Source organism: Macaca nemestrina, chromosome 9 (genome assembly GCF_043159975.1).
Source record: "Macaca nemestrina isolate mMacNem1 chromosome 9, mMacNem.hap1, whole genome shotgun sequence".
Lineage (NCBI taxonomy): Eukaryota > Metazoa > Chordata > Mammalia > Primates > Cercopithecidae > Macaca > Macaca nemestrina.
In genome coordinates, this window is record NC_092133.1 from 42924284 (window position 1) to 42952190 (window position 27907).

The 27907-nt window shown below is 38.7% G+C and overlaps 2 protein-coding genes and 1 non-coding gene across 4 annotated transcripts in view; 2 read left to right on the forward strand and 1 right to left on the reverse strand.

Moving 5' to 3' along the window:
* Positions 1 to 2288: 2288 nt before the first annotated feature.
* LOC112426609 (U6 spliceosomal RNA) lies at positions 2289 to 2390 on the forward strand. The gene has a single exon (XR_003017987.1). It is a non-coding gene; the product is annotated as a U6 spliceosomal RNA (small nuclear RNA).
* A 1718-nt stretch (positions 2391 to 4108) lies between these two features.
* LOC105480462 (ankyrin repeat domain 1) lies at positions 4109 to 12912 on the forward strand. Its single transcript, XM_011739378.2, has 9 exons — positions 4109 to 4219; positions 4879 to 5058; positions 5958 to 6095; positions 6240 to 6347; positions 7384 to 7482; positions 8952 to 9050; positions 9329 to 9427; positions 9568 to 9666; positions 12239 to 12912. The coding sequence occupies exons 1-9, from the start codon at positions 4193 to 4195 to the stop codon at positions 12347 to 12349; spliced, it is 960 nt and encodes a 319-aa protein (XP_011737680.1). The 5' UTR covers positions 4109 to 4192; the 3' UTR covers positions 12350 to 12912.
* Positions 12913 to 24204: 11292 nt separating this feature from the next.
* Positions 24205 to 27907, reverse strand: part of LOC105480476 (ribonuclease P/MRP subunit p30) — a 29759-nt gene continuing 26056 nt past the window's right edge. For both annotated transcript variants that reach the window (XM_071069512.1, XM_011739413.2), the window contains one exon: positions 24205 to 24396. In XM_071069512.1, the coding sequence (XP_070925613.1) occupies positions 24287 to 24396 (110 nt within the window). In that variant the 3' untranslated portion in view covers positions 24205 to 24286. The remainder of the gene's footprint in view (positions 24397 to 27907) is intronic.

The window sequence follows — 27907 nt, forward strand, 5'->3', positions numbered from 1 at the left end:
ACTGAGATACATTATTTACTGTAACAAGGCACGTGCTGTAAGGTGTGGAGGTGAGACCTACAGCCTTCACCTACCTCTAACGTTAGGAGGCCACCGATATCCGCAAAAAGTAACCTACTGTGGGCAGCCCAACTGTGTTAGGGCAGTTTGTGCTCTTTTTATCCAGAGTCCTGGGCAGAAGGACTTTAGTCTTGACTTTGCCTTTCCAGAGGAGATGAAGGCAGGTGCCACAATCCTGTTGAAAATGTCTCCAGTACTTTTCTGCTTTTCAAATACAGGTTATTCCATTCCAACACTGAACCTTATTTGCTTCACTTTTGTGACCTTCCTTTGGCATTTTCAAACATGTAACTGAGCCATGGCTTGCCGGTCAGGCTAAGTCAGCCACTTCTCTGGGCCAAGGAAGGTGAGTAACAGCTGGGTCTGGGAAGGCTATTAAAAGGGATGGCAAAATGAGCAATTGTAAGTACAACAGTAGAACAAGGAGGTTTCCAAGTCAGAATCTGGCTACAGCCCTTGGAGCACTTCCTTTTAGTATCAAGGTGGGTGTTCTAAGGACAAAGAGTGTTAATAACAATACAGTTTTATGTGCTATAAAATGCCTTTTTAAAAAATAAAAATGCCCATTATAAAAAAACAGCCCACATGTCCACAAATAAGAAAGTGGTTAAATAAGAAATGGTACGTCCATACATGGAAATTCATGCAGTTGTTTAAAATAGCAAAGATAGATTTGTTTGTGCTGATAGGAGACAATCTCCAAGACACGGTTACTGGGTGAAAAATAATCAAGTATCAAATCAACAGTGAGATCTCAACTAAGTAACATTCTCTGTGCTATTTTTAACAATAATATGTCTATTATATAGTTAAAATATAAGAATGAAAAGTTGGAGTAGAAGTAGAATGTCTTGAACTTCATATTTTATACAGAAAGATAAAACTGCCCTTGGACTTGGAGCTGAGCTATGGCACATGGATCTGGGTGGGGTCGAAGCACCTCTTTTAATCCCTAGGTGACAGCAGTAAGCACTTTAGGTGCTACTTCTCTGCTTCTCACTTTCTCCAACTATAACCATGGTCATAGTCTAGTCACATGTCATTTCACCCACGTGATCCCGAGGGGAGTGGGAAAAGGCTCATGGGGTGACACTGGAGAAGCTCAGGGGTGCTTTCTTTCCTCTTTCTGGTTGGAGATGGGTGATGCCAAGTTGCTTCATGATTGTAGAACTGACTAGGACCTTTATTGTTTTAATTCATCTGAGTAAGGATAGATGATGTCCGGATCGAGGCTATGATAAAGCCAAATACACAAATGTCAGAATTTACACCACTGGGTGAACTTTTATGGGAAGGATACTCCTGAAAAACAAATGACAGAAAACTCTCCGGCAGGGGAATTTTGTTCTCCACTTTGATAAATACGAATGATTTGAAAATACAATGGTTGTTGTTTTTGTTTTGTTAGAGAGCTAAAGGTGCCCAGAATCTCTTTTCAAAAAGCAGATTCTCTCATGTTTTTTTCTTTATTTGTTGTCATATTCTTTTTATATCTTCTGACCACTTATCCTCAAGCTGTACCTCTCATGTTTTATGACAAACTGAATCAACATGGGAAAAGGTTGAACTGGCAGTGATTTCACCAGCCCTGACATCCTTGCATCCACCAGCGTGCTCCTTTAAGTTCAGCTCATTCCGTCAAGTCATCTTCAAGTGTCATCCTGTGCGAAGTTTTCTTCAAGACTTCCTGGAGCCTCTCTATAGAATCAGCTAGGTTTCAAGGGATAATTAAATGACTGGAGAAAGAAAAGGGCTTGGTAAGCCTCCCTGCCCACTTTCACTTGCATTCTTTGAGGTGATTGAAACAGTAAAGAGCCTTTTTATCAGTTTTGGTTGCATCCTGAGTGGGTCTAAGTGAGACTTGCCCTTGGAAATCTGTTGGGCTCAATGATTGTGTGCTTCGTTCCATGGAATAAAAAGTCTTCAACCTAGCATTCACCAACTAGCTATGCATCTGCAGCAAGTTACTTAACGTTTCTGTGCCTCAGCATCCTCTCTGTAAAATGAGAGCATTAGTCTTGCTCCAACTTTGAGGGCACGGACAGCTCTAGGATTTCATATTCAAGAACCTTAAACATCCCACAGTCCTTCCCCTAAAGACTTCTCCTCCTAATACTTCCCCCAGTCTGGGTCAGGCCTGGAACAAAAAGGCATAAGAAATGGTAGAAAAAGTGTCCATGACTACTTCTGACTTAGATGAAGAGACCAATGAAAATAGTAATGACTCTGCTTGCTTCAGCAGGGCATATACTAAAATAAGAGCTATACAAAGATTAGCATGGCCCCTGTGCAAGAATGACACACAAATTTGTGAAACATTCCATATATTAAAAATAAATATATAATAAAGAAAAAAGAAAAAAAATTAAAAAGAAAATAGTGATAGCTGTGTCCCTCTCAAAGAAAAGCCCAGGAGATTTCCTTTAATTAACCCCCTTTTAAGATAGAACATTAGGAGACCAGAACATATGATGCAGAAGGTACTGGGGGGGTGGGTCCCTCTTTGTCAGTGTTTTGTCTTGGGGTGGGGAGTCGATGTCTTCTGAAAGTTCCAGAAACACCATCAACTGGCTGAGCATTCAAGAGGGAAGAGGAGAATGGCAGCCACATTTGTTGATTGGATGAGTCTGGGGAGAAATAGACACACAAAGATCAAACATAACTTCCTAATTAACCCTCCTCTCCATTCACAATTCCCTTCTCCCATTCTTCTTTCTTTTACTGAAAAAAACAAAAAAGGTAAGATTTTAAACAACTTAAGGATAGTAAACCCAGTTTTTCCTGAAACTATAAAAATACCCCAGTATTTTTACATAATTTATACCTCAAAGATTAGAAACCAGAAATAGAGACCTTTTTCAACCCTTCCTGAAGCAAAGTGCATCATCCCTCTGGCCACATGTCTCAAATCTTGATGCATCAGAATCATCTGGGTGCCTTGGAATTCAAGATGATTCCTGCAAGTTACCATAAATACCATAAATGGACTCAGAATTCCCTGGAGTGGGGCCCAGGGATCTGTATTTCTGACAAGCTCCCACAGGTGATTCCTTTCCCCATAGCATTTGAGAACTTCAGCCCAATGACCTAATCAGAGTCCTGCCATTGCTAATAAATGGTCCCTTTTTTTTTTCACATATGTGTGTGTGTGCGTGTGTGTGTATGTGTGTATGTGTGTGCATATATATATATGTAGTATTTTTAGTAGAGATGGAATTTTGCCATGTTGCCCAGGCTAGTACTGAACTCCTAAGCTCAAGCGATCTGCCTGTCTCTGCCTCCCAAAGTGTTGGGATAACAGGTGTGAGCCACTGTGCCTGGCCAATAGCTGGTTTCATATACTCTATTTCTTGACCTCTCTGATCCATTTTGAAGAAAAAATGCTGCAATTATTATGCTGTTTAAGAACACGGTAAGCATGTCATGTGCTAATTATGGCCAGTGACATCATAAAAGACAAGTGCATTACTGAATGCTTTCAATTTCTTATAATGATGGTAAGGTGGCATGTCATGGGGCCTATTTAGCCCCAGACATCACTCCAAAGAATTCCAAACAGATATAGACAAGTGCCCTTAGGGCCCAGATCCCTTCCCCTTAGGCTGTTTACCCAGGGAATAGGATGTCCTGAGGCAAGTTTCCCCTAAGTGAAGTGTTGATAAGTCTGCTTATCAGAAAGATATTACTGGGGTGTGATATGTAGGGCATCTACATTTTCTTGATAGGTAGTCATATGAAAGCTGACAAAGAAAAAAAAGGGCAGTGATGTGGTGCAATGTCAACAGACAGCTGTCCCCTGCCTCTTGACAAATAGGATGACTTGCATTGCTGAGCGGTGTGATCACCACCAAAGGAATGGCCCTCTCACATTTCTTCCTGATTCACATATTCGGCGGGGTTAGCTTGTCCTCCCCTCCCTCTTCAGCTTCCCAGACACTAAGTCTGGAATGAAAATTCACCTGCCTCTGAGTTGGCTCCTAGTAGGGGCGGGGGTGTTACTAGGGTTCCCAGGTTGGAAGATTATCTCACCCTGCCCCAGCTATATAAGCTGACCAGTGTGGAGGGGCCCAGCAGGGCCAACTCCAGGGATTCCTTCCACGACAGAAAAACATACAAGACTCCTTCAGCCAACATGATGGTACTGAAAGTAGAGGAACTGGTATGTAAGATACATTAATTTAATAAATTGACAACTGGTTCATCTTGGTTTTTGTTTGAAAATGGAAATGCCCTTTGCTTTCAGGCATAATGCAAGGGAACTCTGAAAATGTCATATGTGGAAAAAGGTTGACGTGATGAAACAAGTAAAATTGGAAAAAAAAAAATGGAGCTACCAGCAATGAATTCTCTGCATATTTCCTATTTAATATCTTCTCCTTTGGTTTTATTACTACGGTGTGGAATCACATGTAGTTATCAAAATGTCTTAGGCAAGAAGTTTTCTTGCAAGAATGTAAGTCTGGAAACTTTACAACAAGGTGAAGCGTCAACAAAAGTACTTAAAGTTGAGTTTTAATTAAGTAGAGAAGGTTTGTGACTTTCCTAAAAGAAATGTGATTAAGCAGATTAAAAGTAGATGTAAATATGTCAACCTAACCCAAGCTTTGATTTAACCAAGAGAGTAGGACAAGCACCTGAAGTTAATTCTGAGACATTTGTAGCAGCGTGCGTGTGTCGCAGCTTGAGATCTGAGAGTGCACTGCTCAAAGGTGGCTGTTCCCAGGGAAGAAGGACCCAGAGCCTCCTGCAGCATTGTCTGTGAAGAAGGACCCAGGACAAGGCTGCTACTTCTGACGCTGCCATCTTCTTCCCTCATAGGTCACTGGGAAGAAGAATGGCAACGGGGAGGCAGGGGAATTCCTTCCTGAGGATTTCAGAGATGGAGAGTATGAGGCTGCTGTTACTTTAGAGAAGCAGGAGGATCTGAAGACACTTCCAGCCCACCCTGTGACCCTGGGGGAGCAACAGTGGAAAAGCGAGAAACAACGAGAGGCAGAGGTGAGAGCCATCTGTGGAATCCACTAGTAGGATGTTGGGGCTGGAGCAGGGATTGGAAATGCCAGGGAAGGAGAAGAGAGAAGCAAACCCAATCATTAAGATGTTTCTTTACCAGATTCTAACCCATAAAGAGGCAACTTGTATGGAACAGGTTTTGGGAATAATTCTTTGACAAGACTATGACCTCTGAATTCTGAATCAATGAATAAATGTGCTGTGACCATGTTTTGATTGAAAGATACACATGTCCAGTGAATTCCTGATGTTACACACCATGTAGTTAATCCCAAGCAAGGGAGATCTCTTTTTCTCAATAACATGGTCTGTGGTCCTTGGATCATTGTTTAACTGTCTGCTGTCTGTGTTGACACAATCTGTGTTTCTGGGTGAATTTTCCTTAATTACTAACACAGATAAAAGTTGCTTTAGTTAGCTGTGGTACCTGGACAGTCTGTTTTAGAAGGCTCTGCCTAGTGAAAGAGAATGACATTGATATTTCAGAGCTTAACATTTATTGTTAGATTCTTTTTTATCATGCTCAAAAATTAAACCAAGTTTTGAGCATAATTTTAAAAATCCTTCAAAAATCTAGAGCTTGTTTACGGCATTAATTACAAAGTCATCACTTAGAGACCAGATTGTGTCCTCAGTTAGGCAAGGGCTGATTCTACAAGCAACAGAAGTAAAGATGATGGCAATTAGCTGAAAATTAGACTCCCAGATAAATATCTGAATAAGAAATCCCTAAAATGAAGTCAAAGATTTATATAATTTTTAAAAAATGTTTTTGCTCAAACTGTTCACATGTTTATCTCAGACCTTGCAGATTTAGTTTAGACACAACCAGAATGCTTGTCAGTAGAACTCACCATATTTTTGAAATACGAATTTCTTTTTAGCTCAAAAAGAAAAAACTAGAACAAAGATCAAAGCTTGAAAATTTAGAAGACCTTGAAATAATCATTCAACTGAAGAAAAGGAAAAAATACAGGAAAACTAAAGTTCCCATTGTAAAGGAACCAGAACCTGAAATCATTGTAAGGACTTCTTTTGGTTTTCAGTAATACGTGTCCAGTATTGTGCTACAGGGGAGCAAATATCTGTGGAGGGTTTGATTGAATGTTGGCAAGCTCACGGTAACTCTCATGCTATGTATATATATCTATATTTTTTGGCTTTAGACGGAACCTGTGGATGTGCCTACGTTTCTGAAGGCTGCTCTGGAGAATAAACTGCCAGTAGTAGAAAAATTCTTGTCAGACAAGAACAACCCAGATGTTTGTGATGAGGTAAGACTCATGCAAAGCACTGCAAAATCCAGCACATTAATTTTATGTTTCTTATGCTTTACTGCAGTCTTGCTAATATAATGCCAAAGTCCTTCCACCTGAAACAGTTTCCCCAGCTGTTGCTGTGTGTGCCAGGAGCCTAATAGGAGAGTTCAGTGGTCCAAAAAATAAATAGATATTGGATCAGTGCTACGGATTGTATTGTCTTTTGCACTCATATACATCTGGCTGATTTTTCAGTTTTTTTTAACTTCTTAGATCCTTGTGATAAGATTTTAATGTGGGCCAAAGAGTCACCTTTAGAGAGAGATAATTAGCATCATCTTGGATTAAAACCAAACATGTCAACACTAGATAGGAAATCTGGAGACTGGAGTTCAGGGGCCAGTTGTACCACTACTTGGCTATTTGGTTTTGAGCAGCTAATTTGCATCCTCTGGGCTGTGGTTTCCTTATCTGTAAACATGGGGCATTGGAGTGAAATAATGCCTAAAGTTGTTCCAGCTCTAATAGTCCATTCGCCCATTCAGATAAAGCCAATTTATCAGAAATCACTAATCCTTTTGTATTCTTTCCCCCATGAAGTGAAATTGGGGATCGCTTCTAAAGTTGAACTAAAAACGTGTCTCCCATTCTCCTAAAAATGAATGGAAACTTTTTGATAGTCAGTCTAGCAACAGTCCTAGATACAAGAAAACTGTCTGATCTGCATGGTAATGTTACATGAACAAGGAAGGTGCAAGATACAAGAAAGGGAGACATCAGCATTTAGACAGTTTTGAGCCTTTAAGTTCACATTCCTCAACGTAGGCCTTTGAGCCCTTAGAAATGTATGTTGAAGGAAGCTCAAATATTAGTTGCAGGATAATTGTTCTGATTCTGCAACTTTAGTTAACTTTGACATTTCTATTCATAAAGAAGCACTTGAGTTTCTATCAGTTAGGTCATCAGAATCTCCAGCTTCATAGCTCTTAAAAGGGTTTATGCACATTTTTATATTTATTGCTATCTCTTTTTAAAATCTCTGTTCTGACAGTATAAACGGACAGCTCTTCATAGAGCATGCTTGGAAGGACATTTGGCAATTGTGGAGAAGTTAATGGAAGCTGGAGCCCAGATCGAATTCCGTGATATGGTAAATATATTTCTTTGCTTGGGAATGAGCCAAAAGAAGTAGACTATATGAAGCTCCGGAAAACCTCCAATGCAAAACCGGACTGATTGGACTGAAAATTGATCTGAGAGAACTAGGCAAAAGCTCATTTCTCCAAATAAAGAAAAGTTGGGAGATGAGAGTAGGTCATGTGAAAATATTTTCCATACATACTGAAAATAGAGGAATATTTTAGGGAAAAGAAGGAAGTGAAAGCTGTTCAACTGAATTCAATATCCTCATCAGTGAGTTAGTCATTCATTTTCGACACTTGCCTTTCAACAGCCTTGTCCCTCCATTGTTCACAGGGCAGCCTGCTCATGGTCCCTTGGCTGCCAGCAACATATATGAATTCTCTAGCTGTACACTTTATATTATAGATGCCAATTGTTACCAATGAGATTTAGGGCTAGACTGAATATGAAATGAATTGCATCTATGGAAAGTAGCTGCTATTCAGACCTCAATAATTCAATCACTGTGATTTCTACAAAGACCAGTATGCAGCATAATTTATGAACTGCAGATTGAGCTGGGAAAATTCTTTATGTACTTAAATGCAGCTCATTTTGACTTCATAGCAAAGCAGAAACGGGATATCAAAGAAATCCAAAGGACTTGGCCAAAATTGAATCCAAAACATAAACACATTGAAAAAAAAATAAAGAAACAAAATATGAAGTTTGCATGGAAACTAAAAATCTTGAGTGTGGGATTAAGGCCAGGGGCATATCAACCACATAGATCAGTGAGGAGAGGGTCTCCCAGGTGTAACTATACACGTTACAACTGTAGACACAAGTGACTATAGTTGAGGTACAGAGGCTGTGCTAGCAAAAATGAGAGCAGAAAACCCACAGAGATAGAGAAAGAGCGACAGGGACCCTAGATGAGGTGACAGATTCAGATTAAAATATTTTGGAAGGGACAACTTTTATTCTGCTAGAATTTTTAAATACATGTGTTTAGAACTTTTGAGTACATTTGACAAAAGTAGTTAGAAGTTCCAGGCAGATGGGGGTTGGACTATGTATTCTGCCTCTTATTAATTGTGTTTCCTTGGGCTAGAAACTTGAACTTTTTGGAACCTGGTTTTTCTTATCTGCAAAATGTGCATAGTAACATCTACCTCAAAATGTTGCTGGAAGAATCAAGGTGTCTAGAGTGTAGCACCATGTTGGCATGAGAACTGTCTCAATAAATGGTCGCTCTTATTCTTTTAAAACATTATTAGATTTATTAAGAGCCTCCTAATAAGACACACATATGCACACACACACACACACACGTGATTTAGCTAACACATTTGGTAAGAATCTTTGACTCCAGTTAGAATTGGCGATCTAGATGAGGACAACTCAGTATTATCACGGATGCCCTAGCAACCAGATTCTAATTCCCCAGACCACATTCTCCTTCACATTGTTGGGTCTTTTTCCGTCCCGGTGTAGCTTGAATCCACAGCCATCCACTGGGCAAGCCGTGGAGGAAACCTGGATGTTTTAAAATTGTTGCTGAACAAAGGAGCAAAAATTAGCGCCCGAGATAAGGTATTTCTTCTTCTTCTCCCTTCATTCATCCCTTCCCCCTCCCTGCCTCCCCTTCTCCACTTCTCACATTCTTCCCCCCGCCTCCCTCTCCCCTACTCGCCCGTCCTCCTCCCCTACTCCTTCATCTCCTAACCTTGCCTCTCCATTAAAGTCATCTGGAGGCCCATGCTGTGCGCAGGCACCCTAGTGACCACTTCTCCCCCTCGCACATGTCTTGGGGTCTGGGACAGCCTCTGTCCTCATTCCTAGCGAATCAGCAGCGTTTTCCAATTTTCCAGTTGCTCAGCACAGCGCTGCATGTGGCGGTGAGGACTGGCCACTATGAGTGCGCGGAGCATCTTATCGCCTGTGAGGCAGACCTCAACGCCAAAGACAGAGTGAGTAGCTGGACACGCTCGGGTTTCCCAAAGCTTCACTGCTTTTGTATTTGGAATCACTCTCCCAAGCCTGGGTGCCCTTGCAGGACCCACTTCCTGGCCTCAGACCCAGCTTGAACCTGTTGACTCTGCTTCTCTAGGAAGGAGATACCCCGTTGCATGATGCGGTGAGACTGAACCGCTATAAGATGATCAGACTCCTGATTATGTATGGCGCGGATCTCAACATCAAGAACTGTGTAAGTACTGGAAACAAGAAACACCGCTTGCAAGCTTTCCAATTTCCAGGAGCATTTCTTAAATAGGTGAAACGACTCCCACAGTGGCAGCATTTGAGGGGTCTTCGATAGTCTAAATGCCCCTGCCCATTTCCCCAAGGATGGTGTTTATCTTGGTTAGGACTCAGGTCACACGGCCAGAGATGGGGGAAGCCATAGATACTTCTATGACCTCAGTGACCTCAGTGCCTGATACAGTGCATAATAATTCTTTTACAATTTGGTCTTGGAAATGAAAGATAGTCAAAATTTGCTCATCCCCACAAACACCTAGAAGTCCAATCTGCCTTGGCCATTTCTGTCTGTGCAAGGGCTGAGGAAGTTAGAAATAAAGGCATCCACCATTTCCAAAATGTCCTAAAATTCCACAAGGGTCAGTGCAGGCAGTGAACTAAGGTTAATCAATATCCAATCTGAGTAATTCAGAAAGTCCCTTTCCTCCTTACAGCAATGTGAAATGTCATCATTTTCTTCCAGGGGTAGCTGTGCTTTTGCCTGTATTTTTTTCAGATAATTTCTATCCATTCTCCACTTGGATTTGTCTTCACATCTCTCAAAATAATTTCCTATATTTAGGCCCTGAAAATTCTTGTATAAGTACATATTAATTTAACTTCATCTGTAAGCAGGGAACATAACCAACTTTTCCTCATGGTCTCAATTTCCAGACAAACACCATCTAATATAAGCTTAAAAAATATTGCCCAGAGGAACAGGTATAAATTTCTGAAGAAATAAATTTAAAGAAGCTTTTGAAGAATCACTTTACAAAAAAGAGGAGGGGGTGGGGAGGGAAACTCAGTCATCATATAAATGCAAATAATTTTCTCCCCTTATTTGTGTTGCAAAGACTGAGAAGAATATTTTACCGTTTACAAAAAATCTGGCTTGGTGACAGGAACAAAGAATGGTGATAAATGAAGATTGCTTGGAGTGGGAAAGTGTTAACAGTAGGGCTCCCTCAGTCTAGATATTGGAATTGATCTTATCTAGTAATTTTTTAAAACTATCAGAAAAAGAGCAGGTTCAATGAAATCTTGAAAGCTGCAGAAAATGTGAAGAGTTTTTTTCAGGCAGTCAGACACTACCAGCAGAGACAAATGGCAGCATACAGCTTTAGGGAGACTGTGTAAGTAGCCAGAAAAATCACGATATAAATTTCAATGGAGAGAAGTGCAAGGAATTTTTGGAAGAGTAGCCCAGAATATACAAATAGGGCTCTGAATTATCAGTTAGATCTTAGCATCAGGTTTATGGAACTATTAATGTCATTGACCCAATGGATTGATGTTTTCCCCAAAGATCAATAACCTATTGATACCATGTAAAGGAGATCGGGAGCAGCACACAATATTTTCTCATTATCCAAAACTCTATATTCATGTCTACTGATGACTGTTCCTAGAGAAAGACACTACAAAGGTGGGGAAGTTCCAAAATGAAAGTTATAGGGCCACTAATTTAAATACCTACAGATCGCGTAATCTGACTGCAGGCTGACCTCACTGTGCCAGGCAAATGGCATAAGTGACTTCAATGTGTGGTTGTCAGGGTCTGTGCACATAACTCTTTTAAAGGTGGCCCTTCCCCAACCCAGTCTATGTTGCTCTGTAGAACCATGGGTACCATGTTGTTAACTCTTCTGATTTTTTCATAGAAGTCACAAATCCAGTTGGGAAATCTCTTGGTTTCCAATTGTTGCCAATTCATACTAATCTTAACAAAAATCTAAGCTCTCTTTGGGTCAAAACAAAACAAGTCTCTATTCTGGTTTGCATCTCAAAGCTGCCAATTTGCAGTCACTGGGTTAAAAAGAAACTTCTCAATGAATAGAGATGGAAAAAATTAGGACTTCTCAGGTCTATAGATAAGAATTGAGAGATGATATGGTTTTAATATTTTTAAATCTTGAGACATGTGCATAAGGGAAATCAAAATTTCGTCTCAAAAATGATTTGTTCACACATGTCATTGCCATCAACTCCAAGAAAAACAAATTTCCTGGGAGAGTTCATTGAAAATTCTGACAAGTTCTGAAAAATCTGCTCCCAGGAACAGTAATAGTACCCAAGCAGTACCTGAGTACTTAAGCCAAGTTATTGATGCAGCTCATTTACTACCATTTCTTATCAATCAAAGAACTATCGTTCAAATGGATAGGCATTGATTCTTGGTCCAAGAGGGATGCTGCCACCTCCGGGAACGCATTCCACAGGATACTGGAAGATGTATGGAGGCATTTTATGAATTTCAAAATGACTTGAGGTGCTCTTGACACTTAGTATCTAGGGACAATGGATTTTACCAATACCTGGAATGGTCCCACGTGAAAAAGATTTCTACTCTTAAAATGGGAAAAGCATCCCTCTGAGAAACAGTGAAGGGTTGGTTTGAGTACAAACTGCAGATCACTAGTGGAAACTGTAAAACACTGTTATATACCTAATCCTTACCTCATGAAACACACACAGAGAATGTGAATTTACAGATGTCACCCACCTGAAAGTCAAGTTTCCTTGTCTCATTTGATTAGGCTGGGAAGACGCCAATGGATCTGGTGCTACACTGGCAGAATGGAACCAAAGCAATATTTGATAGCCTCAAAGAGAACTCCTACAAGACCTCTCGCATAGCTACATTCTGAGGGAAACGACAGACTCTTTGATCAGTAAATGTTTACTGGTATTTTGAAGGCATGGCCCAAGAGAAGAGACACTAGCCATAAAATCTAGTTTCTATTTATCAACGTGTTGTGAAGATGTACCCTAATGAAGTTTTGAGAAAGCACAGGGTTATATGTGTTTAAATTTCCTTTAGTGAAACTCTGTTTATTTTTATGTATTTCTGTTTATTTATTTACTACCACGCTACTGATATTCAGACCTTCATGATAATCCATTTGGTGACCAGAGCTTCATTTGTATATAACACTTTCAGAGCCCTCCCATAGGTAGTTCTTAAACCAGGTGAAAGAGCAAAGTTCAAGTGCCTACTTACGTGTCATTCGCTTATGTAAGAGTTTTTAAGAGAGGGCTGCAATTGCAGCCCTCTTTTCTCCTGAATTTTTAATGCAGAAGTTTGAATGAAGCAAGGGAAGGCATGTAGGGACAGGAAAGGAAACAATGGAAGGAAAGTGATTCTGTGAAAAGGACAGTGAAGCCAGCTATTTTACCCCCAGGCAGGACTTTTTTTTTTTTTTTTTTTTTTTAACCAAGTATACAGAGTACCCAGGTGAAGAGAACGTCATGAGTGTAAGTGCAAGGCAGTGGAAGGAGCGGCATACTGGGACATGCAAAATTGAATTTGCTCAAAAAAGATGAAAGGAAATGCAAACTGTAAATGTGTAAATGTATATTGTATTGTATGTACATTTTATATTCATAATAAAAGCAAGCAAACTCTAAACCTCTAAATCTGTCTATAAGTGTGGTGGAAATGTCCTATGTGAGAAACAAGCTCTATAGGAGGGGTTTTCTCCCATTGTTTTCCAAGTTTTGTGGATTAGAAATGTCCCATACAACAGCACTCCCAGTATTTAATATGTATACAGATCACCTGGGGATCTGGTTAAAATGCAGATTTCTGATTCAGTTGGTCTCAGGTGGGGCCTGAGATTCTGCTTTTCTGATAAGCTCCCAGGTGACAGGCCACGAAATGGCACCACCACACTCAGCAACTAGGCTGAGAGCTGTAAAGACACAAAGGAATTCTAGCGAGCCTTCAGTCCCAGTCATGTGTAGAAAGAGACCCCTGGTGGTCAGAATGATTTCTGCATGGTAAACCCGCATTCCTTAAGAAGTTCCCATCAGGGCTTAACGAGTGATTTTTTTTTTTTTAATTTAAATTTTAAGTTCTGGGGTACATGTGCAGTATGTGCAGGGGTGTTACATAGGTAAACGTGTGCCAAGGTGGTTTGCTGCACCTATCAACCCGTCACTTAGGTATTAAGCCCAGCATGCATTAGCTATTTTCCCTAATGCTCTCCCTCCTCCCACCCCACCCCTCTACAGGTCCCAGTGTGTTTTGTTCCCCTCCCTGTGTCCATGTGTTCTCATTGTTCAGCTCCCACTTATAAGTGAGAACATGTGGTGTTTGGTTTTCTGCTCCTGTGTTAATTTGCTAAGAATAATGGCCTCTAGCTCCATCCATGTCCCTGCAAAGGACATGATCTCATTCTTTTTATGGCTGCATAGTATTCCAAGGTGTATATCTACCACATTTTCTTTATGCAGTCTATTATTGATGGGCATTTGGGTTGGTTCCATGTCTTTGCAATTGTGAATAGTGCTGCAATAAACATATGCATGCATGTATCTTTGTAATAGAATTATTTATATTCCTTTGGTTATATACCCAATAATGGGATTGCTAGGTCAAATGGTATTTCTGGTTCTAGATCTTTGAGGAATCACCACACCATTTTCCACAATGGATGAACTAATTTACATCCCCATCAACAGTATAAAAGTGTTCCTATTTTTCTGTAATCTTGCCAGCATCTGTTATTTCTTGACTTTTTAATAATTGCCATTCAGACTCTATCCATCTGACGTAGCTTTAATATCCAGAATCTACAAGGAACTTAAATTTACAAGAAAAAACAACCCCATCAAAAAAGTGGGCAAAGGACATGAACAGACACTTCTCAAAAGAAGACATTCATGCGGCCAACAAACATCTGGAGAAGAAAGCTCAAGATCACTGATCATTAGAAAAATGCAAATTAACTAGAGATTTAACAATTCTTGTGGACAGGGGCTGGCAATGTCAAAGACCTCCCAGGAGAGAACATGCAGGTCCATGATTTTTGACCTGCAGACCACCACAATAAAACTAATATCACAATAAAGTGAGTCACAATTTTTCTGGTTTTCTAGTGCATACAAAAGTCATGTTTACTTTATTCTGTCATTTAATAATTGTGCTATAGCACGATATCTAAAAAACATTGCACATACCTTAACTTAAAAATACTTTATTGCTAAAAAAAATGCTATCGATCATCCGAGCCTTCAGTGAGTCATAATCTTTTTACTGGTGGAGGGTCTTCCCTCCATGTAGATGGCTGCTGACTGATGAGGGTGGTAGTTGATGAAGATTCGGGTGGCTGCGTCAATTTATTAAAAGAAGACAACAATGAGCTTACCACATCAATTAACTCTTTCAAAAAAGACTTATCTGTAGCATCTGATGCTATTTGATAGCATGTTACTATCAATAGAACATCTTTCAAAATTGAGTACATCCTCTCAAACCCTGTTACTGCTTTATCAACTAAGTTGATGTAATATTCAAAATCCTTTTTTTTTTGGTCATTTCAACAATGTTGACAGCATCTTCACTAGGAGTAGATTCTATCTCAAGAAACCACTTTCTTTGCTCTTCCATAGGAAGCAACTCCTCAGCTGTTCAAGTTTTATCACAAGATTGCAACAATTCAGTCACATGTTCAGGCTCCATTTCTAGTTTTCTTGCTATTTCCACCACATCGACAGTTACTTACTCCACTGAAGTCTTGAACTCCTCCAAGTCATCCACACAGTTTGGAATTAACTTCTTCCAAATTCCAGTTAATGATATTTTTACTTCCTCCAATGACCCACGAATGTTCTTAGTGGCATCTAGCATGGTGAATCCTTTCCAGAAAGTTTTGAATTTACTTTGACCAGATCCATCAAAGGAATCGTTATCTATGGCATACAGCCTTATGAAATGTGTTTCTTAATAAGACTTGATTCAAAATGACTCCTTGATCCATGGGCTACAGAATGGATGTTGTGTAAGCAGGTATGAGAATAACATTCATCTCCTTGTACATCCTCATCAGATGCACATCTCCATCAGAAATCGTGGGTGACCAGGTGCATTTTCAATGAGCAGTAATGTTGTGAAAGCAATATTTTTTTTTTTTTCCTGAACAGTAGGTTTCAATGATGGGCTTAAAATACTCAATAAATCATGATGTACAAAGATGTGCTATCACCAAGGCTTTGTGGTCCAATTTATAGAGCACAGGCAAAGTAGATTTAGCATAATTCTTAACAATCCTAGGATTTTCAGAATGGTCAATAAGCATTGGTTTCAACTTAAAATCACCCACTAACAAGGGAGTCAAAGCTCTGAAGCTTTGAAGCCAGGCACTGACTTCTCCTCTGTAGCTATCAAAGTCCTATAGGGCGTCTTCCCATAGAAGGCTGTTTCATCTACATTGAAAATCTGTTGCTTAGTGTAGCCATGTTAATCAGTTATTTTAGCTAGATCTTCTGGATAATTTGCTGTAGCTTCTCTATCAGCACTTGTGCTTCACCTTGCACTTTTATGTTACAGAAATGACTTCTTTCCTCAAATCTCATGAACCAACTTCCACTGCAGTTCTCCAACTGTTTTTCAGCAGCTTCCTCACTTCTCAGCGTTCATAGCATTGAAGAGTTAGGGCCTTGCTCTGGATTAGGCTTTGGATTAAGGCATTATTATAACTGGTTTGGTGTTCTATCCAGACCACAAAAACTTTCTCCATTCAGCAATAGGGCTGTTTTGCTTTGTTATCATTTGTGTGTTCACTGGAGTAGCAGCTTTAATTTCCTTCAAGAACTTTTCCTTTGCATTCACAACTTGAGAGACATAGTTTTCAGCCTATCTTGGCTTTCTACATGCTTTTCTCAATAAGGTTAATCATTTCTAGCTTTTGATTGAGAGTGAGAGATGTGTGGCTCTTCCTTTCACTTGAACACTTAGAGGCCATTGTAGGGTTATTAATTGGCCTAATTTCAATATTGCCTTGTTTCAAGGAATGGGGAGGCCTGGAGAGAGGGAGGGAAATGGGGAAAGCTGGTCGGTGGAGGAGTCAGAACACGCACAACATTCATGGATTAAGTTCACTGTCTGATATGAGTGCAATTTGTGGCTACCTAAAAGTTATAATAGTAAAATCAAAGAACACTAACCAACAAAACACATATAATAATAATGAAAAAGTTTTTAATATTGTGAAAATTACCAAAATGCAACATGAGAGAGACAGAAAACAGGCACATGACTGAAAAAATGGCACCAATAGATTTGCTGTTTACAGAGGTGGCACAAATCTTCAATTTGTAAAAAATTCGATATTTGCAAAGCACAATAAATTGAAGCACAATAAAAGAAAGTATGCCAGTAGTTCTTGGCCAGGTGCTAGGCCAGGTCCTAAGACCTGTGGTGAGAAAAAGAGATTGTCCCTGACATGCCCTCCTGGAAGAGATTAATATTAAAGGAATAATAAGGAATAAATATATAGTCATGTGACACAGAATGATGTTTCGTCAACAATGGACCACATATACAAGGGTGGTCCCATAAAATTAAAATGAAGCTGAAAAATTTCTATTGATAGCGACATCCTAGCTGCTGTAACATCATAGTACAGTGCATTACCTTTTCTGTTTGTTTAGAGACACAAAACACTTGCCATTGTGTTATAGTTGCCTACAGTATTCAGTACAGTCACGTGTTATACAAGTTTGTAGCCTAGGGGCAATAGGCTGTATTGCTCATATAGCCTAGGTATGTAGTAGGCCGTATCATTTAGACTTCTGTAAGTAACACTCTGTGATGTTCACACAACAAAACCATCTAATAATGCACCTTTCAGAATGTATCCCTGTTGTTAAGTGAGGCATAAGTGCATAGTATCCATCTGTAGTAAATACGATGAAGGAAACAATACAGAGTGCTGTGACTGTCAATAAGATGATGAGGCTTCCATAAAGACTTCTTTGAGGTGGTAACCTTTAGGGTTTGTCTGAAAGATAAACAGAAGTTATTCAAGCAACAAGTGTTCCAGGTAGCAGGAACACGGCTTTCTGGAATACAGCAAATATATGAGAAATGTTTGGCCCTTGTGGAAATACATGAAAGCCAATGAAGTCTGATGTGAAACACTAGAACCAAGAGACCCATTTTGGACAAGATCATATATGTTAACCTCTTAGATATGCCTCTAACCATCTGGAAGAGTGTATATGCACAGTCCATAACCAGAAGGTCTTTCAGGTGTCCGGTCATAGACACATACAGAGTTGTGAGAATGGTTTGAAATATTTTTGTGACTTTTCTATCTAGTGTTTTACCAATCCAGGGAGTCCACCTCCCGCAGGCAGTGGGGATTTCATTGTTATCTCTTTGACTCCCAATCCTGTTTGTCCACCCATCTACCTTCCCCACAGGGGTCCTGGCTTAAGTTTGTCAGACTTTTAAGGCTCAAGGTCCTCCAATTTCTTCCAAGTGAAGCACCTACAATACAGACATTTCTCCTGCTAGTGCTGATGTGGCATAACTTCAATGTGTTACCACCATGTGACCAACTTTTCTTTATGGTATCTGCCTCAAATCCACTCCGCTAAAGAGTACCTCATGGAAGGTACATGAGAGAAGAGAATAAAGAGTTATTTTTTTGTGTTGCCACATATAACTATTTGCACTAATAACTAGTTAGAGGGCATGAGGGACAATACGGAATAAATCCCATTAGAGTAAGACCAACTCTTAGTTATCTCTGCTAATGGAAAAGATAAAGACGTTGGGGGAAATATTCACGTTTTTAATCACAGTCGTTTTTTCTTTTTAAATTAAGGTTCTCTCCTTGCCTTCCCACTGACTCAACTCTTTCTTTGTCCACAATCTTTCATTTTGTGTTTGCTCTCCAGTGAAGGGCACATCACACTGGCCAATGGAGAGTCCTAGTTGTTTTTGACCTTCTTTCCCTCACCATTCTCTTTCAATCAACCACCAGGTCTTACCAAGTATACTACGTAAGTAGTGCTGTGATCTGTCTGTGTCTTCCAATCCTAGGTGCCTCTGCCCTAGCTCAGGTCACCATTACTTCTCATCTGGATCACTCAAACAGTCCTCCCAAGCTCCTGGCCTCCAGGCTTGCTTACCTCCAGAACGTTTTTCAAGTTGCAGCCAGAGTGATTTTTCTAAAATGCAATGCTGATCAACTCACTCTCCTCTTTCAATCCTTCGATGGCTTCACATTTCCCTCAGGATGAAATAAAAACTCCTAAAAATGTCTTATAAAATCCTTAAAATCTGGCTGCTGTTAACTCTTTATTCTTATCTCTCATTACTTTCCTAGCCAAACTCTAAATTTCAACTCAACTAACTTTTCAGTTCCTTAAAAAATCCAGGCACTTGCTTTACTGTTTTCACATACTGTGCCAGCTCCCTGGAAGTCTCTTCTTCCCACTACAGCCCACTCCGCCCCATCGCATCACTTCTCCTCATTCCTCCCCTTTGGTCTAGCTGTATTTCCTCCAGGAAGCCAACCTTGCGTCCTTAGATTCTATTAGTTTCCCCTAGGTGTCTTCTGGTTGTACTTTGCTTTTCCCCATGTCATAACATCTGTCATACTGCCTTCCCTCTACTCTTGAACACCCAATACTGATTATGCCAATACAGAAATGAACAACAAAGGAAGCAACACATCACCAATAATCCTGGTTTCATGACATTCTGATTATTTCTGTGCACATTATGGGTATTGTGTATTTAGCTTTACATCTTTTTCAACCGAACAACTTATTCTAGACGTCTTTATAGACAGTATTCTTTTGTTTTAATGTACAATGGATTATTTAATCCTGTTATTATTGGGTATTTAGGTTGTTTCCATTTTCACATTATTTTAGACATTGTTGCAGTGAATATTCTTATCCATCCACCCTTTATAATTAACCATTTATTTCTGAAGAATAAATTGACATAAAAAGTATAAGACTTGCATCAAATTATATCTCCCTCCACAATGTTATTGCCTTTCCCCTCAACCTTGAAAATACCCACTTTATAAATCTTCTTTTAACTTTCAACCTGATCAGCCAGATATATTTGTGGTGATTTTCCCTTAAATGACTAGGAAAGTTCAGCATCGTCATGTTACTGGACATTAAAAAAAAATCAACTTTATTTGTCCAATTTTCTAAGTCAAGTCTCCCGGAAGCAGTGTTTCAAATTAGGATTCTTGTGCAAGTGACTTACTGAGAGTCCTCTGCAAGGGAATGAGAAAAAACAGAACAGGGCAAAAGAGGCAAATATGTGGTTTCAGGAGAAATCCACACTCAGCGTAATCCCATGGGGTGCTCAGGAGCATAAATTGTACCACCACCGAGGCCAGTGGGCTGGGCTGTAATGCCCTGCATCAGTCACTGGCCATGGGCCAACCTCAGAGGAGACAAAACTTCCCAGGTATCTCCAGGTAAAGTGACTCTCATCAGCCCAGGACAATCCTCTGGAAAAGGGTGAAGAGAAGTCATTAGTATCCAATGTCTGAAGCACCAGCAAAATAGGTACACCACCCTGGGAACGGGGATCTGTGTGGATGCTAACAGCATGTCATGCCGGGTATTTAAAAAAAAAAAAAAAAAAAAATTCTTAAAAGCTAAGCATATTAAACATTCCTGGAATATGCATTGTAAATGTACTTTCCCAGTTGTTGTTATGTAGAGATAAATCAATCAAACTTTGTTTTCTGGCTTTGATGACCAAGCTTAGCAGGTCTATTCCAACCCAAGATTATCATTTTTTTAATTAACTTATATTTTCCTCTAGTATTTTACAAGTTTTTAAAAGAATTTAAAATTTTAATCTACCTGGATTCACTATGGGTATGTATTGGGTGTGAGATAGAGATTTGACTTAGTTTTTTCCTAAATAATAGCTGACACTTCAATATTTAAATTCATATAACCAAGTAATAAATAATAAAATAGTTGATACTTTCTCTTTTTTAGACAGAGTCTTACTCTGTCGCCCAGGCTGGAGTGCAGTGGCGCGATCTAGGCTCACTGCAACCTCCACTTCCCCGGCTCAAGCAGTTTTCCTGCCTCAGCCTCCCGAGTACCAGGAATTACAGGTGTGTGCCACCACACCTGGCTAATTTTATATTTTTAGTAGAGACGAGGTTTTGTCACGTTGGCCAGGCTGGTTTTGAACTCTTGACCTCAAGTGATCTGCCCTCTTTGGCCTCCCGAAGGGCTGGGATTACAAGGGTAAGCCATGGCACCTGGCCGTAGTTGGTACATTTTATATGATAGGCCCTGTCCAAAGTAAGCCTTCTACAAATATTAACCTATTTAACCTTTGCAATAATGTCACAGGTAGGGAGAACAGATGAAGTGGGGCACAGAGAGGTTACATAATTTGCCCAAGGTCATAGCTAATGAGTACTAGCAAGTTGGGTTTTTAATGAATTTAGTTTTTCTTTCCCCTATGCACTTAACTGGTATGCTGTACTGCCTCTCCCAAATAGATAACCAATCATTTCAGTATCACTAACTGAACAATCAATCCATCATTTCTTCTTATATCTTAAGTGTGATCTTGGACTTCCTGCTCTTTTCACTGTTCTGAATTTCTGCACCAATTAGTTCTAATTACAGTACTAGTTTTGTTATACTCTGTAATATTCAGCATTGTAAGTCCCTCCCATTAGATTTTTCTCTGAAATTTTCAGTTCTCATATTTACTCTTTCAGAATACCAAGTCCAAAGACCAAATACATAAACAAGAAAACAAAAAATACTTATAGGCATTTTGATTTTAAATTTTGTTAAATGCATAATTTGGGGGAGAATTTGATTTGCAATTTGTCTCATTCAAGAAAACAGAATGTCTCTCTCCATGTATTCTTTATTTTCTCTTTATTATTACTTTCATTAAGTTTTCTTTATAGAGGCCCTACACATTTCTTGGTAATTTACATCTTTGTGAATAGTGTCATCTTTTAAAATTATATAACAGGTTACTAATCAAAACTGTTTTTTGCGTATTTATACATAATTGGCCACTCTGCCAAACTTCATCTTGGTTTGGCAGAGGTATCGTCATCTTGCAGCAATTAAATCAGTGGTTCATTTTAACAAAAGTAAATATTAGAAGGAAACCTGCCTCTGCTATTCACTGGTGATCAGCCATCATGCCCTACTATTGTGAACAATGGCATAAAAGTGTATGAATAGAAAGCAGGCACAACTGCAAACACATACTACACAAATGTGTAGTACATGGACATAAGCTGAAAGGCACCTTATTTCTATTTTTTTCCCATTTACTTCACGAGTTTTCCAAGACAGTCATATCTGCAAATAATTTTACCTCCTTTCTGTAACATGAAAATCTTACTGTATCTGGTAACTGTAGCTGGTATGTCACTAATTCATAAATTAAGGTGGGACATCGCAAAAAATTGAACATACATCCTGTTAAGCATTTTGAGTTTAAAACAGATAAATGTATACTTGGGTACCAATTTTAAAGAAGGGTCAAAGCCTGTTCTTGGGAGTATGGATACATTGACGAGAGATCCAAAGTTATCTTTTTTGAATTCTAGTCCGTTTAAAGCAGAAAACGAACTTGACATTAGCGAAGCAATCCAATGTTTTTACTGATCACCCCCAAATTTGTTATCTTTCTCACACCTAATTTGACAGCAGTTCTTTGTAGTGACTCTTTTCCAAACTTTTCCAAAGTGTTGACTTAGTTTTCCTGGGAATTCTTCATTTGCCCCCCAATAGTTCATCAATTTTCATATTTAAAAAATTAATTTACATAAAATGCTAAATACAGCTGGCATAAACAGATTTGTGAATAAACACAGCTGACTAAACTTAAGTGGGGTGAAGACAAAAGCAAACTGCACAGGAGGAAGTGGCAGACTTTTGGTGTGTGGGCTCAGCAGCACTGGCCTGTTTTACAGAAGGAATGGGTAGGTTAATCCATCAAATTGGCCAAGTGGTAGTCAAAAATGCTTTTGGAGCCATCATGTTTAATATACACAAAAAATAGACACATACGAACATATATATGTACGCATAAAATATTTGTCTACTTTAATTTTGCCATGGGTTTTTATTGTTGTCATTTTAAAAATCAGGAGATTTTAAACTTTATTAAATGTCTTTTTGGCATCTGTTAAAAATATTCTGATTTTTCTCTTTGACCTATGAATATGATAAAGGATACTGCATTAAAAAGAACTGGAAGGCCGGGTATGGTGGCTCATGCCTGTGCCTGTAATCCCAGCACTTTGGGAGGCTGAGGCGAACAGACTGCTTGAATCCAGGAGTTTGAAACCAGCCTGGACATGGCGAAACACCATCTCTACAAAAAAAATACAAAAATTAGCCGGGATGTGGTGGTGCAGGCTTGTGGTCCCACTTACTCGGGAGGCTGAGGTGGGAGGATGGCTTGAGCCCAAGAGGCAAAGGCTGCAGTGAGCTGAGATTGTGCCACTGCAATCCAGCTTGGGCAACAGAATGAGACCCTGTCCCAAAAATAAAAAAAAAAAAAAGAATAAATTTCACCTGGTCATGATGTACTTTGTTTTAATGGTTTTTTTAAATCAATATTTTATTTAAACATTTATATTCATTGGTGAGGTTATAAAGCTTTCTCTTTTTAAAATTGTATTTTATCCAACCCATAGAACAGTTTCCTCTTTTTTTAAAAAAAAAATTCTTATTTAGTTATACCTCTGGCTCCACTCCATCGTGTTTTAGAGCCCTTACATTAATATTGCATAAATGTACATATTTGCGTAAAAAGCTACTTCTACTTAATATGATCCCATTATAAAAATAAATTATTTCCAAAATTGGCTGAGTCCGATGCTTTGCTATTTTTAATACAGCTATTAGGAAAATCAATATTAGGTTTTTAGGGGTTTCTAAGTAAAAGTAAGGAATCCTATTTCAAAGACCTCCCATAGGTATAAAGCAGTGAAGGAAGAGGCCAGGTGTAATTTCACATGTGTATCCTCTCTCGTTCCACAAATTCTATAGCAATTCTTTTAGAAAAAAATGCTGATTTGATGAATACATGGAAGAAGCTTAAAACAAGATCAACTAAGTCACTTCTTCAATGTAAGTTTGAATACCTTCAAAATAACTACTATTTGAGTATGAACAAGAAACTTTCGAAAGAAGCTCTTAAAATATTCAAACATCTGGCTGCATGTGGTGGCTCATGTAATCCCAGCACTTGAGGAGGCCAAAGCAGGAGAATGGCTTGATCCTGGAAGTTTGAGACCAGCCTCGGCAACATAGTGAGACCATGTCTCTACAAGGGAAAAAAAAACAACAAAAATAGCCAGGCCTGGTAGTGCACACCTGTAGTTCCAGCTGCTTGAGAGGCTGAAGTGGGAGGATTGCTTGAGCCCAGGATTGAGGTTGCAGTGAGCTGTGATTATGCCACTGTACTCCAGCCTGAGCAACAAAGCAAGACCCTATCTCAAAAACAAAACAAAACAAAAATACCTGAAACATCCTATTCAAGTATATCTGCTGTTATTTATCACTTACACAAAGGAGAAATAGTCTTTCTCTCTTAAAGTACATCTAAATTCATTAAGCTGGCAGCCTATTAAAAAAATGCTTCACTAGGTTTCATTTGTTGTTTTAATGGATTGGAAGTAAAACTGTTTTTATAGGCTATTGATTTCTAGCTCCAAATGAAAACAGTAAATCACACAAAGGTTTTATTTCTGTTGTGGCTGATGAACTATAAAAGGGAAGAGGGAGTGCTGACAGAGACTGGGGCATTCTTTTCAGCTCTCACACTTGGCTTTCTTAGAAGCTGGAAGACAATCTTCATCCCCTTCTGATGGGCGAGGTTTCTTCACTGTAGAAATAATTCCAAAAGCAGTCTTTCTAGTTTCTATAAAACAAACAGGGAAACCATTGTGCTTGAAGTTAAGACATAATTTAAAATAAGGTGGTTTAACATATTACTTTGGCTTACAGCACTAGTAAATGATAAGCCATAATGAACTGCTACGGGTGCTAGTGCCATTTACTGTCATTATCTTTTTTCCCAACATACACAAATATCAGTATATTATTAACATCTAATTCATTCCTGAAGATTACCTCATGGGTAAAACTGCAGGACAGTGTTATCTCCAGTGGTCTGTCCATGGCATCTTATGTAGCCAGAACCCCGTCATAGACATTGGTGTAGCAGATACTTTATATATGAGAGACAGACAAATCAAGAGAGCAAACACAGCAATCGAGTGTACAGCTCCCAAGTGGAGCACATGTGTACTTCATTTTACAGCATGTACCCTATCTCTCTCATTAGAACATCAAGGTACCTCTGAAGAATCAATTGTATTATACTGCCAACACTCAACAATGGCTTGGCTATGCAAAATGTATTCAATAAATACTAGTTGAGTTAATGAATAAAATCAAACTCATAAATTTATTGATCTCTTTAACTGGTGACAATGAACAAAGAATTAATAGAAATTATTAAATGCTTAGATTAGGTTGGCAGCAGAGTTCAACTTAAATTTAACCAATTTCTCCTAGAAACCTACTAATAGGCTAGGCACTGTGTCCATATACAGAGGGTATTAAGATGCCTAACAGTCGGTGCTTTTCCCCATAATACATGCATGTGAGAAGCACAATAAGAGCAAATATAATAGGAGTGGAGGCATCCACAAGAATTAACTGCTGGATAAAGCAATGAGGTATTATATAAAGGTGACACTACTCTGAATAGGGTAAATGGAATAAGAAAAAGAGAAGTATTCCTTTACAAAGCCATGGAGAGAAAGGTAAGAAGAACCTAGGTAAGACAGTTTAGAGGACAATATATGGCTGATGTGAAGGAGGAATATGAAAAAATTAGGAGAAAACGAGGCCAGAAGGGTAGCTTATGAAAGGCCATAGTGTCATGAAAATAGACTCCAACTCTGTTCTTAGAAAGGGAAAGGGATTATGGAGAAGGAGAGAGATACCCATTAGCTACAAAGGTGGCAGAATCAAAACAACTTGACCAGAAATTTAGCTATGAATTATTTCTTATTTCAAGTAATAAAAATAAAGTCAACTATAAAGTGTTAAGCATTATTTTCCCATTTATCAAGATTAACTTAGTAAATCTGCTTTGCCAATTATTTTAAAACACTTTTGTTTATAAAAGGGATAAAACTGCTCTCAAGGTCATTAAAATGTCAATATAATGAGAACCTCAAAATAAAAACTGTCAATTATTTCCATTTCACCAAATGAAAAACGTCACACTTAATAGCTATTAATTTATATCACTGATTCTCTACCCATATAGTCTAGTCTAAAAATCACCTGAAATAAAACATTGTGAAAATCAGCACTTTTAAACAAAATGCATTAATTTCTTTAGTGTCTTTTAAAAATAAATGCATTTCTGTAACAGCGAGAAGTTACATTTGGGTATGCTTTAGTTTACAAAATGTTTTCACATATAGTATTTCCTTTAATCATCTTGCCAAGGAAAAGCTAAAGGATTATTTACAAGTGAATAATTTTGTTCACAAGGGGCTAAGGCAGGTGTCCCCAACAGGTTCATTTTGGTCCAGGGGCTGACTGACAGCATGAACTTTGTCAATCACAGGCCAAAGACTCTGACCTTGGGCCTCTTTCCTCTATCCTTTCCATGCAACCTCCTCAGAATTGCTATTCATTAGTTTCTGGATTTCTGGACCCCCAAGGAACCTAATTCTGATTTCCTGTGGCAAGCCTTCCAAGTTGAAAGCCAACTACTATGTGTCCAAAGTCTTCTGCTTGCCAGGTATCCATGCCTGCACCACTGTCATGATTCCTCTCATCATGAGGTTTCCAGACCCTTTAAGGACCGAGTAGACATTTTCCAATAGTGTTTCAGTGCACTGCTGTCCTTCTTAAATGTGGCACTCAGAATGATACAGATGCTGGCTGAGATTTCATAAGTAAGAGTATAATAATGAGGCTTTGCATTTCCTTGCCTCAGAATCCTTTATTTCTAATATTACCTAAGCTAAATTAGCAATCTTAAGAACACATCGCACTACCGTCTCATACTGATCCCAATGGCAACGAAAACCAGGGTAACCATATTTTATCATCTATTTAGGACACTCTTCAGGGAACAGAAGTGCTAATAAGGTCACAGAAACAGCAGGCATAAACTAGAACTGTCCTGGGTACACTGGGGTGAATGGTAATGCCACCTGAAGTTCACAAGTCTTCTTTAAGTTTAGCTCCTATAAAAGCCTGATTTTAGACACAGAAAGACAAACATCACATGTTCTCACTCGTTCGTGGAATCTAAAAAACAAAGCAACTGAACTCCTGGAGACAGAAAGTAGAAGGATGGTTGCCAGAGGCTGGGAAGGGTAGTGGGGGGCTAAGGGGGAGGTGAAGATGGTTAATGTGTACAAAAAAAATAGAATGAACAAGACCTAGTATATGACAGCACAATAGGGTGACCATTGTCAATGTAACTTAATTGTATATTTAAAAATAATTAAAAAAGCATAATTGGATTTTTATAACACAAGACAAATGTTTGAGGGGATGGACACCCCATTTTCCATGATGTGATTATTATGCATTGCATGCCTATATCAAAATATCTCAGTACCCCATAAATATATACACATATTATGTACCCACAAAAAGAAATTCTAAAAAAAAAATACATTACATATTATATATTGTATGCTGAACAGTTGAGTTCTTAAAGTCAAATGCAGGACTTCCTATTTTCCTATATATAAAATTATATATGTATTTGTATTTTAGTTACTGTTTCTTGTTTAGTCCATTTTGGAACCCTGTTACTCAAAATCTTGATGATTGTTTATTTAAAATAGATCAAAATAATGACAGAACTACGAAAGTGTGAACCAACTGTTCCCTAATTTCAAGAAAATCATCATAAAAAATCTCAATTAATTTGATCACTCCTAAAGCTTATGTGATGAGTTTTAGGCTACATAACACAAAAATCTCAAACTAAAAATGTTGAAACTAAAAGCAAAAATCATCTAATTTATGGCAAGCCAATACAGTAAGCAGTTCTCTCAAGTGGAAATCAGATCAATAAAGCCCAACACACAAGCCCTCAATAACCTAGCTATTCATATGACAAATAACTTAGTCTATATGTAGCGATCTACTTTAAAGTTTAAAATTCATTTGGGTGATATCAATGAAATTGCTTCTTAACCACTACAACTAGTCCTAAGGATTATAAAGATAATGAAGACAAAACACTGATCAAAAGCTTAAGTTGTTTTAATAAAATTTCATTTTCATTTTCCAAAGTTTCAGCATACTTTCAATTTTTAACATCTGATGAATAGGAAATTCAGTCAGTGAAAAGGTACGTATACAAAACGTAAGTAAAAAATGTA

Coding starts and splice junctions, on each gene's coding strand:
- LOC105480462 (XM_011739378.2), top strand. CDS start 4,193: ATGATGGTACTGAAAGTAGAGGAACTG. Junction 7,483..8,951: donor AGATCGAATTCCGTGATATG/GTAAATATATTT, acceptor GTCCCGGTGTAG/CTTGAATCCACAGCCATCCA. Junction 9,428..9,567: donor ACCTCAACGCCAAAGACAGA/GTGAGTAGCTGG, acceptor CTGCTTCTCTAG/GAAGGAGATACCCCGTTGCA.